This window comes from Zea mays, chromosome 10 (assembly GCF_902167145.1).
Source record: "Zea mays cultivar B73 chromosome 10, Zm-B73-REFERENCE-NAM-5.0, whole genome shotgun sequence".
Lineage (NCBI taxonomy): Eukaryota > Viridiplantae > Streptophyta > Magnoliopsida > Poales > Poaceae > Zea > Zea mays.
Genome location: NC_050105.1, coordinates 3,433,603 through 3,447,521, shown reverse-complemented (window position 1 = coordinate 3,447,521; position 13,919 = coordinate 3,433,603). Strand labels below are relative to the sequence as shown.

General features: G+C 45.6%; 1 protein-coding gene and 1 pseudogene across 1 annotated transcript; both read left to right on the top strand.

The window, feature by feature from the left end:
- Positions 1-333: 333 nt before the first annotated feature.
- LOC103640718 (putative disease resistance protein RGA4) lies at positions 334-5,755 on the top strand. The gene is made up of 3 exons (XM_008664205.3): positions 334-653; positions 749-4,794; positions 4,872-5,755. Exon 2 carries the CDS (start codon positions 912-914, stop codon positions 4,746-4,748), a length of 3,837 nt encoding a protein of 1,278 aa, XP_008662427.1. The 5' UTR covers positions 334-653; positions 749-911; the 3' UTR covers positions 4,749-4,794; positions 4,872-5,755.
- LOC118473620 (putative SWI/SNF-related matrix-associated actin-dependent regulator of chromatin subfamily A member 3-like 1) overlaps positions 4,783-13,919 on the top strand; it is a 25,082-nt pseudogene continuing 15,945 nt past the window's right edge.

Sequence of the window (13,919 nt, the reverse complement as noted above, 5' to 3'; positions counted from 1 at the left end):
CGTTTTGCCCAAACCAATATAAATCTTGTGCCATCCGTGCACCCTCCGGAGCTTAGAATACATACAGTAAATTTACTTATCTGACGTACGAAACACCGACGGGCGACACCCCCGACTCATCGGCTTTGAACTCCACTGGATTTAATTAGAGCCCATATAAAATTAGGCCTACTAAACTTCTTAGCCCATTAACGCGTACGTACATGTTGTTCCCCTGCAACGCGTTAGCAGTACCCCGCCTCCCCGACAAAAGCCCCGGTAGCCGCGATGCCTTGATGTTTGTTTTATGGGCCAGATGAATTGCTAGCCCAGTTCGTGAAAAAGGTCGCCTCCTACCTTCACATCGAGATCCACTCCAGGTCCCCTTTCCACGATCTTCATTACTCTTTCCACGCTCCTTCCTTTCCCAGCGAGCAGCAAGGCTGGAAGGCGAGTGGACTCTCAGCAGTCAGCACCACCATCAGTCTCATCTACGACAAAAACAGATCTTCTATCGCCAGGAATCAGCAACACCATCCGGTATTCCTGGCTTCCTGCGCTCCCTGCCCGACGGAGCTGCTTCCCTGCTTGCTGTGCTTGTTCCAGAGTCTACTCCACCACTGCGCCCACCTGTCGACACCAGATCCATGCGCCCTCGATTTATTTTATTTGGTGTAAGATCTACAATCTCCACTGCTTGCTGTGTTAGCTGCTATTTCCCCGTTTTCCCATCTAGATTCACTAATTTTATGCGTCTTTCCAACCCCAGGTTTTCTCCACTCCGTAGCGGTCTTTATCAGCTGCTTGCCTTCTGCAGAGAAAAAAAGAAAAAAAACAGCTTTCCATCGTTCACCCATTCTACATACATCCTACATCTTCATGTTGTTCATTTCGCTCACAAAGTAAGAGGAAGCACAAACCAATACAATTTCATGGCCGACTTGGCCCTCGCCGGCTTAAGGTGGACAGCATCGCCGATTGTCAACGAGCTTCTTACTAAAGCTTCAGCTTACCTCAGTGTGGACATGGTGCGTGAGATCCAACGACTAGAAGCCACTGTCCTGCCACAGTTCGAGCTGGTGATTCAAGCGGCCCAGAAGAGCCCCCACAGGGGCATACTGGAGGGATGGCTCCGGCGTCTCAAAGAAGCCTACTATGATGCCGAGGACTTGTTGGACGAGCATGAGTACAATGTCCTTGAGGGCAAGGCCAAGAGCGGAAAAAGTCTCCTGTTAGGAGAGCATGGAAGCTCCTCCACTGCAACTACTGTCATGAAGCCTTTTCATGCTGCTCTGAGCAGGGCGCGGAACTTGCTCCCTCAAAACAGAAGGCTACTTAGCAAGATGAACGAGCTCAAAGCAATCCTGACAGAAGCCCAACAACTTCGAGATCTTCTTGGTTTGCCACATGGCAATACCGTCGAGTGGCCAGCTGCAGCACCTACCAGTGTTCCCACAACCACATCACTTCCCACTTCCAAGGTTTTTGGTCGCGACAGGGATCGTGATCATATAGTAGATTTTCTTCTCGACAAGACAACAACTGCTCAGGCAAGCTCAGCTAAGTACTCGGGTTTGGCCATTGTTGGAGTAGGAGGAATGGGGAAGTCCACCTTAGCACAGTATGTCTACAACGACAAAAGGATAGAAGAATGCTTCGATGTCAGGATGTGGGTGTGTATCTCACGCAAACTTGATGTCCATCGTCACACAAGGGAGATCATGGAGTCTGCAAAAAAGGGGGAGTGCCCACATGTTGATAATCTCGATACTCTCCAGTGCAAATTACGTGATATACTACAAGAGTCACATAAATTCCTGCTTGTCTTGGATGATGTTTGGTTTGAAAAATCTGATACTGAGACAGAGTGGGAGCTACTCCTTGCTCCATTAGTCTCTAAACAGTCGGGGAGCAAGGTTTTGGTGACTACTCGATGTGAGACACTTCCGGCCGCTGTTTGCTGTGAACAAGTCGTTCATTTGAAAAACTTGGATGATACTGAGTTCTTGGCTCTCTTTAAACACCATGCTTTCTCTGGAGCAGAAATCAAAGACAAGCTCCTACACACGAAGTTGGAACACACTACAGAGGAGATTGCTAAAAGGCTTGGGCAATGTCCTTTGGCAGCAAAAGTTCTGGGTTCCCGATTGTGCAGGAAAAAGGATATTGCTGAATGGAAAGCTGCTCTAAAGCTTGGAGATTTAAGTGATCCCTTCACATCTCTGTTGTGGAGTTACGAGAAGTTAGATCCACGTCTCCAGAGGTGCTTCTTGTATTGCAGCTTGTTTCCAAAAGGTCATAGATATGAACCTAATGAGTTGGTTCACCTCTGGGTGGCAGAAGGATTTGTTGGTTCATGCAATTTGAGTAGGAGAACATTGGAAGAGGCTGGGATGGATTACTTCAATGATATGGTCTCTGGATCTTTCTTCCAATTGGTTTCTAAAAGACATTATTCATACTATATCATGCATGATATCCTTCATGATTTGGCAGAGTCACTCTCTAGAGAAGACTGCTTTAGATTAGAAGATGATAATGTGACAGAGATACCATGCACTGTTCGATATCTATCTGTCCGTGTTGAAAGTATGCAAAAGCATAAGGAAATTATCTACAAGCTACATCATTTACGCACTGTTATCTGCATCGATTCACTAATGGATAATGCAAGTATTATTTTTGATCAGATGCTGTGGAACTTGAAGAAGTTACGCGTATTGTCTTTGTCATTTTACAACAGCAACAAGTTACCTAAATCTGTTGGTGAGCTGAAGCACCTTCGGTATTTGGACCTCACCAGAACATCAGTGTTTGAATTGCCTAGATCATTATGTGCTCTTTGGCACTTACAACTACTTCAGCTAAACGGCATGGTGGAGAGGTTGCCTAACAAAGTTTGCAATTTAAGTAAGTTACGGTATCTGCGAGGGTATAAGGACCAAATTCCCAACATTGGCAAGCTTACTTCTTTACAACAGATATATGTCTTTTCTGTGCAAAAGAAGCAAGGATATGAGTTGCGACAGCTAAAGGACTTGAATGAGCTTGGCGGCAGTTTACATGTACAAAATCTTGAGAATGTTATTGGAAAGGATGAAGCCTTAGCGTCGAAGCTATATCTGAAAAGTCGCCTTAAAGAGTTGACACTTGAGTGGAGTTCTGAGAATGGCATGGATGCAATGAATATTCTGCATTTGGATGTTCTAGAGGGTCTGCGACCGCCACCCCAACTGAGTAAGCTCACAATCAAAGGTTACAAATCTGACACATATCCTGGGTGGTTACTTGAGCGATCCTATTTTAAGAATTTGGAACGTTTTGAGCTTAATAATTGCAGTTTGCTAGAAGGCTTACCACCAGATACAGAGCTCCTTCAGCATTGTTCTAGACTGTTGCTGTTGGACGTTCCAAAACTGAAGACATTACCATGTCTTCCACCAAGCCTTACAAAGTTGTCAATTTGTGGCCTCCCCCTGCTTACTTTTGTCACCAAAAATCAGCTCGAACAACATGACTCTAGGGAAAATATAATGATGGCAAACCACCTGGCATCTAAACTTTCATTGATGTGGGAGGTGGATTCAGGATCTAGTGTTAGGAGTGTACTGTCGAAAGACTATTCATCTCTTAAGCAGTTGATGACATTGATGATAGATGATGATATATCAAAGCATCTTCAAATTATTGAAAGTGGTCTAGAGGAAGGAGATAAAGTATGGATGAAAGAAAACATCATCAAGGCATGGCTCTTTTGCCATGAGCAGAGGATAAGATTCACTTATGGAAGGGCCATGGAGCTGCAAGTGGTTCTACCATTAGGACTTTGTAAACTTTCCCTTTCGTCATGCAATATTATAGATGAAGCTTTAGCTATTTGCCTTGAAGGCCTCACTTCACTGGCAACTTTAGAATTGGAATATAATATGGCACTAACTACACTTCCATCAGAAGAGGTGTTTCAACATTTGACAAACCTTGACATGTTGATTCTAAGTGGTTGTTGGTGTCTCAAGTCACTGGGGGGCTTACGTGTTGCTTCATCTCTTTCCATTCTTCACTGTTGGGATTGTCCTTCTTTAGAGCTAGCACGTGGAGCAGAACTAATGCCGTTGAACCTTGCTAGCAATCTCAGCATCCGTGGCTGCATTCTTGCAGCTGATTCGTTCATTAATGGCTTGCCACATCTGAAACATCTTTCCATTGATGTCTGCAGAAGCTCCCCATCCTTGTCGATTGGCCACCTGACCTCCCTTGAATTATTAGATCTAAATGGTCTCCCTGATCTTTGCTTTGTTGAAGGCTTGTCTTCCCTGCACCTTAAGCACCTAAGTTTAGTAGATGTTGCAAACCTCACTGCCAAGTGCATCTCACAGTTTCGTGTCCAGGAATCGCTCACGGTTAGTAGCTCTGTATTGCTCAACCACATGCTAATGGCTGAAGGGTTTACAGCCCCACCAAATCTTACTCTTTTAGATTGCAAGGAGCCATCATTTTCATTTGAAGAACCTGCAAATCTCTCATCTGTCAAGCGCCTGGATTTTTCGCTTTGCGAAATGGAGTCCCTGCCAAGAAATCTTAAATCTCTCTCAAGTCTAGAGAGTCTTCATATAGGGCGTTGCCCCAACGTAGCATCTTTACCTGATCTGCCATCCTCCCTCCAGCGCATAGCTATATGGTGTTGTCCCGTCTTGAAGAAGAACTGCCAAGAACCTGATGGGGAAAGCTGGCCAAAGATTTCGCACCTTCGCTGGAAGCACATCTACTAATACCAAACTTGCTTCTTTAGACTTGCCACTTGAAATGAATGAGAAGGTACAGGTTCTACTTATTCATTTTCCAGCACAATTGATGAGTTTCTCAATATTTAAAACATTTTATGTTCTAAACAGGCACCTCGATGTCACCCCAACGCGACGCTCTCTCCTCTTGAAGCTCCAGAGTTCAGGACCAAGTCAGAAGCGAATGCGTCAGCTAATGCTGTTGTCCCCGCGGTTCCCTGTCTTTTTCCGCTTGCATTTGCTCCGCTATTTCACTTGTTATATCATTCCTTGATTGTGAACAATTGCCAATGTGTATTTCTCCGACAGAATGAAGTAACTAACTGTGGCTATGGCTTTTACTTTTCATGTGGCAATTAGTCCTACGTGAGGCTAATTAGAGTATGGAATGTCTCATACCTTTACTGTCTTTCTTTGAAGAAAGTAAGAATATTGGCCAAGACATGTTTCTAAATGAAATATGTGCTTCCGTCCTGTGCTTGTTGCTGGCAGGTATACCTTTCTTAAGTGCTCTGCTGTGTGGTCTGCATTTTTATGTACTTCTGTAGCTTCAAGCTCCAAGAAATTCTTTTTTCCTCAAACACAACTCCACAAGTATGCCGAGAGCCCGAGAGGACTGGTGTCTAGCTGTCTGCTGTAGTTTGTAGACAGGATGGGCATCTAGGTCCGAGCTCTCGATTCTTGGAATGTCTGCAATCTAATTTCTTTTCTGAACTTCGTTATCTGACTGCAATTTAGGTCTGAGAAAATTTGCTGCTCTCCTTGGTTATTTTGCTGTAGCGTGGAGTTGGCATTTGGTCAGCTCTCTTGCTTTCATCCAGGGTGCTGTAGTAGTATGGCAACAGGCCAATCTATATGTAGTGGCATGCATCAGCCAGGCATACAGGAGTAGTTCGGGCTAAGATCACCCATGTACTAGTGTACCTTATAGTTGTTACTAGTATTGTATAAATACTCTAGGCAATGCAATAGAGAAGGCAGTTCATTTTCCTGCACTTGTGCTTGTGTAGTGCTGTGTTCTCAACTCTTCTTCTACCTCTAGCCATGGATTGAGTGTGGGTGAGAGCGTAAGGAGCTTGGGCTTTACGGAACCATCACAACGATGGGATCTCTCCAAGTGTTTCTGGAGATTCGTCGTTGGCGGACGATGAGCTACATTTGTGCAGCATGGATGGAGCTCGAGGACTTGTTCATCTCCTCGCTCTAGTACCAATTGAGGGCTAAACATTTAAGTCGAGGTTGGTTGTTCTCAGCTAAAAAGTGACTGCTTGTTAGTCTGGTTTTAGAGGGTACGGGTGTGTGCTGTGAGGGTTCTTACACCTGTACTGTACATGGTTGATCTGAACATTGTGCAGCCACTGCCAGTGTGCTTGGTGGCGTGGCAGTGGCACAACGAGGAGCCGTGGTTGCAGCATGCCCACTTGGAGCACCTGAACTTGGATGTGCTCGCCCGGATGGCAAGGTAGCAGATGGTACTGCGAGCTCATGTCGTAAACAGGTACTGCGAGCTCATGGTCACCTTGGCCCAACGCGACACCCTCGTCTTCTGCAGAGTCAGCACCCAGTCAGAAGCAAATCCAATGCTGATGATGCTGCCCCTCGGTTCTCTATTTGGGACTTGGGAGTCAGATGGTTCCATTTATACCATTTCACTTATACTGTTATTTCTTTGTTAATAACAATTGCCAACATATATTCCTCCGATAAACCTCTGGTATGTAATTTGTGACGATACAAACTGTGGCTATTTCCATTATCTAAAAACAAACTGTGGCTGTGGCTTTTATTTCCCACTTTTCCTAACCGTCAGGTGCCTGAAAATTAGAGTCGCATCAGGCGATGTGCTAGCCGTGTGGCACAGACACATTATATCTGTTCTCTTATAATTTATCTATAATTTATTAATTGTCTTTGTGTTGTAATATATTAGTATTTTTTTTCTTATCTAACTATAGAAAAATATGAATTTGTTATGTCAATATATATTAGATTTTGTCAGATTTTTGACTTTGTCTATCGGAGTTTTTTTTTAAATGTTTAGATCCGAAAATTATAGATTATGTATAAAAGAATTGCAAGGACCTTTGTTTAAAAGCGGCGTTCAAAGAAATCCTTGAGCTAGAGAAGACGGAAGACGTGTGCGGCATGACTGTATAGTGAAAAATCGGAAATGTAGTGAAGCATTACTATAATTGTATATGAGATTAGGAGCTCGATCCCTATAAATAGATAAACACCGTGTCTATCAAATGGGTCGGTCATTTCCGAAATTTGTATATGATATTATTTCGTGTCAGTAAGAGCTTCCGAATGTACATGTCTTTATTATTATATATCTTTTGTTACTTTTTCATATCTGAAGCTTATACAACCTTATACCATATATTTTTTTTCATGCATTCATTGCTTGCCTTTAAGATTGCTCTCCCTGTAATGATTATCTTAGGAATAAAATTGAGAGCTAATTATCCTGCTTAATCTCTACTACTTATTAAGTAAGCAATAGTAGTCTGCCTCTGACGTGTTCTGTCAACGACGTGTTCTGCCGTTCTGCCGCCAGAGTCGTACACGCGACGACAAAAAAAACTTATCTTGGTGCAGCACCAGAGCAGGAGGAGTCGGAGTGAGCAATAGTCAATCCACAAAAACGCTTATAAGATACGTTTCATCTCTCTCAATAGCCGATATGGCACTAATTAAACAAACCTATAACAGCGCATGTGTCCTACGATTTGTGCGGCCCAACGATTCGTGTGGCCCAGCGATTGGTGCGACCCAGTGTCCCTCGCACCCAGCTTCCCTATGCGAACGATGCCTGTCATCCTCTTCGGCAACCTTTGCTTCTGCGACGGCGCCGCACGCACGAGCTCCACTCCCGTGACCTCCTCCCCCACGACCTCAACCGCCGCTAGCTCTGCCACTTCCGCACGCTCCCTGTGCACGACCTCAACCTCGCCCGATTCAGCGCACACGAGGGAGAGGAACCCAAGGCTCGCACATGTCGAAAACCACTGACTCACCGCCGTCTTGCAATTCGCAACTGCCGCCGCCCATGGCCGAAACCCCTCGTCCCACCTCGTCTCTCCTCTCGACGTGTCAGAGCTCACCCCTGTGCGCCCCCGATAAGCCACCGCGCGCCCCTCAGCTCGGCTGCAGCGCCTGCTCCTCTTTGGGGTCCGCTCCCTCTCGGCTGCAGCGCCTGCTCCTCTTCGGGGTTCGCTCCCTCTGAGGCATACTCGACGCGTCGCAAGAGATCGGGGTCGCCTCCTCGCCGTGTTGGAGCCTCGGAGAACGACCTCCTGTACCAAGTGAAAGGGAAATGTGCCCTTGGGCCATTTCTAAGTATTTTGGTGATTGAGTGCCAACACAAGTGCTTAAATGTGAATTCATGCTTATGGATGGACAAAGTGCAAAACAAGAGCAAAGGTATGTTTCTAAGTCTTAGTACATTGGTTTTGTGTACTAATATACTTGTCTAAGTATTAGAAACAGAAAGAAGAAGAAAAGAGAAGAGTTGGCTGTGTACAACCAAAAGGCTGTTTCGGTCTAGGGCACCGGACTGTCCGGTGGTGCACCGGACAGTGTCCGGTGCGCCAGGCTGCCTCGAGCGAAGTGGCTGCTCTCGGGAATTCGCCGACGGCGTACGGCTATAATTCACCGGACTGTCCGGTGTGCACCGGACTGTCCGGTGAGCCAACGGTCGGCCGGGCCAACGGTCGGCCGCGCGATCTGCGTGGGACACGTGGCCGAGCCAACGGCTAGAAGGGGGCACCGGACTGTCCGGTGTGCACCGGACATGTCCGGTGCGCCAACGGCTCCAAGTCTGCCAACGGTCGGCTTCGCTATTTAAGGAAGGAAATCGGGCACCGGACAGTGTCCGGTGTGCACCGGACTGTCCGGTGCACCCGACGACAGAAGGCAAGGTTAGCCTTCCAGATTTGCTCTCAACGGCTCCTAGCTGCCTTGGGCCTATAAAAGGGACCCCTAGGCGCATGGAGGACAATACGAAGCAACCTTAGAGCATTCTTGATCATCCACACTCAGTCTTTGCGCATTTGTTTGTCATTCTCAGTGATTCGAGCTCCGTTCTAGTGAGAACTTTGAGATAGTCTTTTGAGCTCGATTCTTGGCCGTGTGTGTGCGCATATTTGCTGTGGATTTGTGTGTGTTGCTTCCCTCCCTTACTCCGCATTTCTTTGTGAATCTCAAGTGTAAGGGCGAGAGACTCCAAGTTGTGGAGATTCCTCGCAAACGGGATATTGAAAGGAAAAGCAAAACACTGTGGTATTCAAGTTGGTCTTTGTACTGCTTGAGAGGGGTTGATTGCAACCCTCGTCCGTTGAGACGCCACAACGTGGAGTAGGCAAGCGTTGGTCTTGGCCGAACCACGGGATAAACCACTGTGTCATCTCTGTGTTTGATCTCTTGTGGTATTGTGTTTTGTTAAGACTCCTCTCTAGCCACTTGGCGATTATTGGGCTAACACTTAACAAGTTTTTGTGGCTATAAGTTTAAGTTTCACAAGATCACCTATTCACCCCCCCTCTAGGTGCTCTCAATTGGTATCAGAGCCGTTCTCTTCACAAAGGGACTAACCGCCCGAAGAGATGGATCCTAAAGGGAAGGGAATCGTGATCAACGACAAGGAGAAGGAGTCCTTCGTCAACGAGCCAAGGGATGACAAGTCCAACGACTCGGGCTCGGGTCACAGACGCAAAGATGGGAAGAAGAAGAAGACAAGACGCATCAAGGAGATCGTCTACTACGACAGCGATGAGTCTACTTCCTCCCAAAAGGACGACGACCACAACGACTACGAGAAAAAGAAACTGGTCAATTCGAACTTTTCTTTTGACTACTCTCGTATTCCGCATAGTTCAAGTTCACATTTGCTTTCCATTCCACTCGGCAAGCCCCCACACTTTGATGGAGAGGACTACGGATTTTGGAGCCACAAAATGCGTAGTCACCTATTCTCTCTCCATCCTAGTATATGAGAGATTGTAGAAAGTGGAATGCACTTTGATAGTTCCGATAGTCCCATGTTCATTAATGAGCAAATACATAAGAATGCACAAGCTACTACTGTTCTTCTAGCTTCTTTGTGCAGGGATGAATACAACAAAGTGAGCGGCTTGGATAACGCCAAGCAAATATGGGACACCCTCAAGATCTCTCATGAAGGGAATGACGTCACCTTACTCACCAAGATGGAGTTGGTGGAGGGCGAGCTTGGACGGTTCGCAATGATAAGGGGCGAGGAGCCAACTCAAACATACAACCGGCTCAAGACCCTTATCAACAAAATAAGGAGCTATGGAAGCACGCGATGGACGGACCACGACGTCGTCCGACTGATGCTAAGGTCCTTTACCGTTCTTGATCCTCATTTGGTGAATAATATTCGTGAGAATCCCAGGTACACCAAAATGTCGCCCGAAGAAGTCCTTGGAAAATTCGTAAGTGGGGCGAATGATGATCAAGGAGGCAAGGTACGTGGACGACGCCTTGAATGGACCGATCAACGAGCCGCAACCTCTTGCTCTCAAAGCAACAAGAAGCAAGGAGGCGCTACCTAACAAGGTGGCACAAATTGAGGCGGCCGGACTTAATGATGAAGAGATGGCTCTCATCATCAAGAGATTCAAGATGGCGCTCAAGGGTCGCAAGGGACAACCAAGCAAGACCAAAGCCAAAGGGAAGCGCTCATGCTTCAAATGCGGTAAGATTGGTCATTTTATTGCTAACTGTCCCGATAATGAAAGTGACCAGGAACTCGGGAGCAAGAGGGAAAAGAAGAAACATTACAAGAAGGCCAAGGGCGAGGCACATATCGGAAAGGAGTGGGATTCGGATTGCTCCTCCTCCGACTCCGACAATGAAGGACTCGCCGCCACCGCCTTCAACAAGTCGTCCCTCTTCCCCAACGAGCATCACACATGACTCATGGCGAAGGAGAAGAAGGTATGTACTCGAGAAAGTACCACTTATTCTTCTAGTGATGATGATTCTAGTGACGACAATGAAATAGACTATTCTAGTTTATTTAAAGGTCTAGATAGAATTAAAATTGGCAAAATTAATGAGTTAATTGATGCCTTGAATGAAAAGGATAGGCTTTTAGAAAAGCAAGAGGATTTGTTATATGATGAACATGATAAATTTGTAGAAGCACAAAAATCTCATGCTTTAGAAGTTAAAAGAAACGAAATGCTTTCTTGTGAATTATCTTCTTGCCATGAGACAATTTCTAGCTTAAGGAGCATTAATGATGACTTGAATGCTAAGATTGCTAGTAAATCTAACTCTTGCGTAGAGAATGTTATAACTTGCACTAGGTGTAAAGATATTAACATTGATGCTTATAGTGAACACCTAGCTTGCATTTCTAAATTAAATGAAGAGGTGGCTAGTCTTAATACCCAACTTGAGACTAGCAAAAGTGATTTTGAGAAACTAAAATTTGCTAGGGATGCCTACACGGTTGGAAGACACCCCTCAATTAAGGATGGACTTGGCTTCAAGAGGGAAGCCAAGAACTTAACAAGCCATAAGGCTCCCATCTCCGCCAAGGAGAAAGGGAAGGCCCCTATGGCTAAAAGTACTAAAAGGAACCATGCTTTTATGTATCATGATAGGAGACAAACTAGAAATGCTTATAGGAGTTATTATGCTTATGATGACTTTAACTCTCATGCCATGGTTGCTTCTAGTTCTTCCTGTATGCATGATAGAAATATGTCTAGAAGAAATACTATTCATCATGTGCCTAGAAAGAATATTATTCATGCTCCTAGGAAAGTAGTGAATGAACCTTCTACAATTTATTGTGCTTTAAATGCTTCCTTTGCTATTTGTAGAAAGGATAGGAAAATAGTTGCTAGGAAGTTAGGGGCAAAATGCAAGGGAGACAAAACTTGCATTTGGGTCCCTAAGGATATTTGCACTAACCTTGTAGGACCCAACATGAGTTGGGTACCTAAGACCCAAGCCTAAATTTGCCTTGCAGGTTTATGCATCCGGGGGTTCAAGCTGGATTATCGACAGCGGATGCACAAACCATATGACGGGGGGAGAAGAAGATGTTCACCTCCTATGTCAAGAATAAAGATTCCCAAGATTCAATTATATTCGGTGATGGGAATCAAGGCAAGGTAAAAGGGTTAGGTAAAATTGCAATTTCTAATGAGCACTCTATCTCTAATGTGTTTTTAGTTGAGTCTCTTGGCTACAATTTGCTATCTGTTAGCCAACTATGCAATATGGGATATAATTGTCTTTTTACAAATGTAGATGTGTCTGTCTTTAGAAGAAGTGATGGTTCACTAGCATTTAAGGGTGTATTAGACGGCAAGCTTTATTTAGTTGATTTTGCAAAAGAGGAGGCCGGTCTAGATGCATGCTTAATTGCTAAGACTGGCATGGGCTGGCTGTGGCATCGCCGCTTAGCACATGTGGGGATGAAGAACCTTCACAAGCTTCTAAAGGGAGAACACGTGATAGGTTTGACTAATGTGCATTTCGAAAAAGATAGACCTTGTGCAGCTTGTCAAGCAGGTAAACAAGTGGGAGGAGCGCATCACAGCAAGAATGTGATGACCACTTCAAGACCCCTGGAGTTACTACACATGGACCTCTTCGGACCCGTCGCCTATCTAAGCATAGGAGGAAGTAAGTATGGTCTAGTTATTGTTGATGACTTTTCCCGCTTCACTTGGGTATTCTTTTTGCAGGATAAATCTGAAACCCAAGGGACCCTCAAGCGCTTCCTAAGGAGAGCTCAAAATGAGTTTGAGCTCAAGGTGAAGAAGATAAGGAGCGACAACGGGTCCGAGTTCAAGAACCTTCAAGTGGAGGAGTTCCTTGAGGAGGAAGGGATCAAGCACAAGTTCTCCGCTCCCTACACACCACAACAAAATGGTGTGGTAGAGAGGAAGAACAGGACACTCATTGATATGGCGAGGACGATGCTTGGAGAGTTCAAGACCCCCGAGTGCTTTTGGTCGGAAGCCGTGAACACGGCTTGTCACGCCATCAACAGGGTCTACCTTCACCGCCTCCTCAAGAAGACGTCGTATGAGCTTCTAACCGGTAACAAACCCAATGTATCTTACTTTCGTGTATTTGGGAGCAAATGCTACATTCTAGTGAAGAAGGGTAGAAATTCTAAGTTTGCTCCCAAAGCTGTAGAAGGGTTTTTGTTAGGTTATGACTCAAATACAAAGGCGTATAGAGTCTTCAACAAATCATCGGGTTTGGTTGAAGTCTCTAGCGACGTTGTATTTGATGAGACTAATGGCTCTCCAAGAGAGCAAGTTGTTGATTGTGATGATGTAGATGAAGAAGATGTTCCGACGGCTGCTATACGAACCATGGCGATTGGAGAAGTGCGGCCACAGGAACAAGATGAACGAGATCAACCTTCTTCCTCAACAACGGTGCATCCCCCAACTCAAGACGATGAACAGGTTCATCAACAGGAGGCATGTGATCAAGGGGGAGCACAAGATGATCATGTGATGGAGGAAGAAGCGCAACCGGCACCTCCAACCCAAGTTCGAGCGATGATTCAAAGGAATCATCCCATCGATCAAATTCTGGGTGATATTAGCAAGGGAGTAACAACTCGATCTCGATTAGTTAATTTTTGTGAGCATTACTCCTTTGTCTCTTCTATTGAGCCTTTCAGGGTAGAGGAGGCCTTGCTAGATCCGGACTGGGTGGTGGCCATGCAGGAGGAGCTCAACAATTTCAAGCGCAATGAAGTTTGGACACTGGTGCCTCGTCCCAAGCAAAATGTTGTGGGAACCAAGTGGGTGTTCCGCAACAAACAAGACGAGCACGGGGTGGTGACAAGGAACAAGGCTAGACTTGTGGCAAAAGGTTATGCCCAAGTCGCACGTTTTGGACTTTGAGGAGACTTTTGCTCCTGTGGCTAGGCTAGAATCAATTCGTATCTTGCTAGCATATGCTGCTCACCATTCTTTCAGGTTGTACCAAATGGATGTGAAGAGCGCTTTCCTCAATGGGCCGATCAAAGAGGAGGTGTACGTAGAGCAACCCCTGGCTTCGAGGATGAACGGTACCCCGACCACGTGTGTAAGCTCTCTAAGGCGCTCTATGGACTTAAGCAAGCCCCAAGAGCATGGTATGAATGCC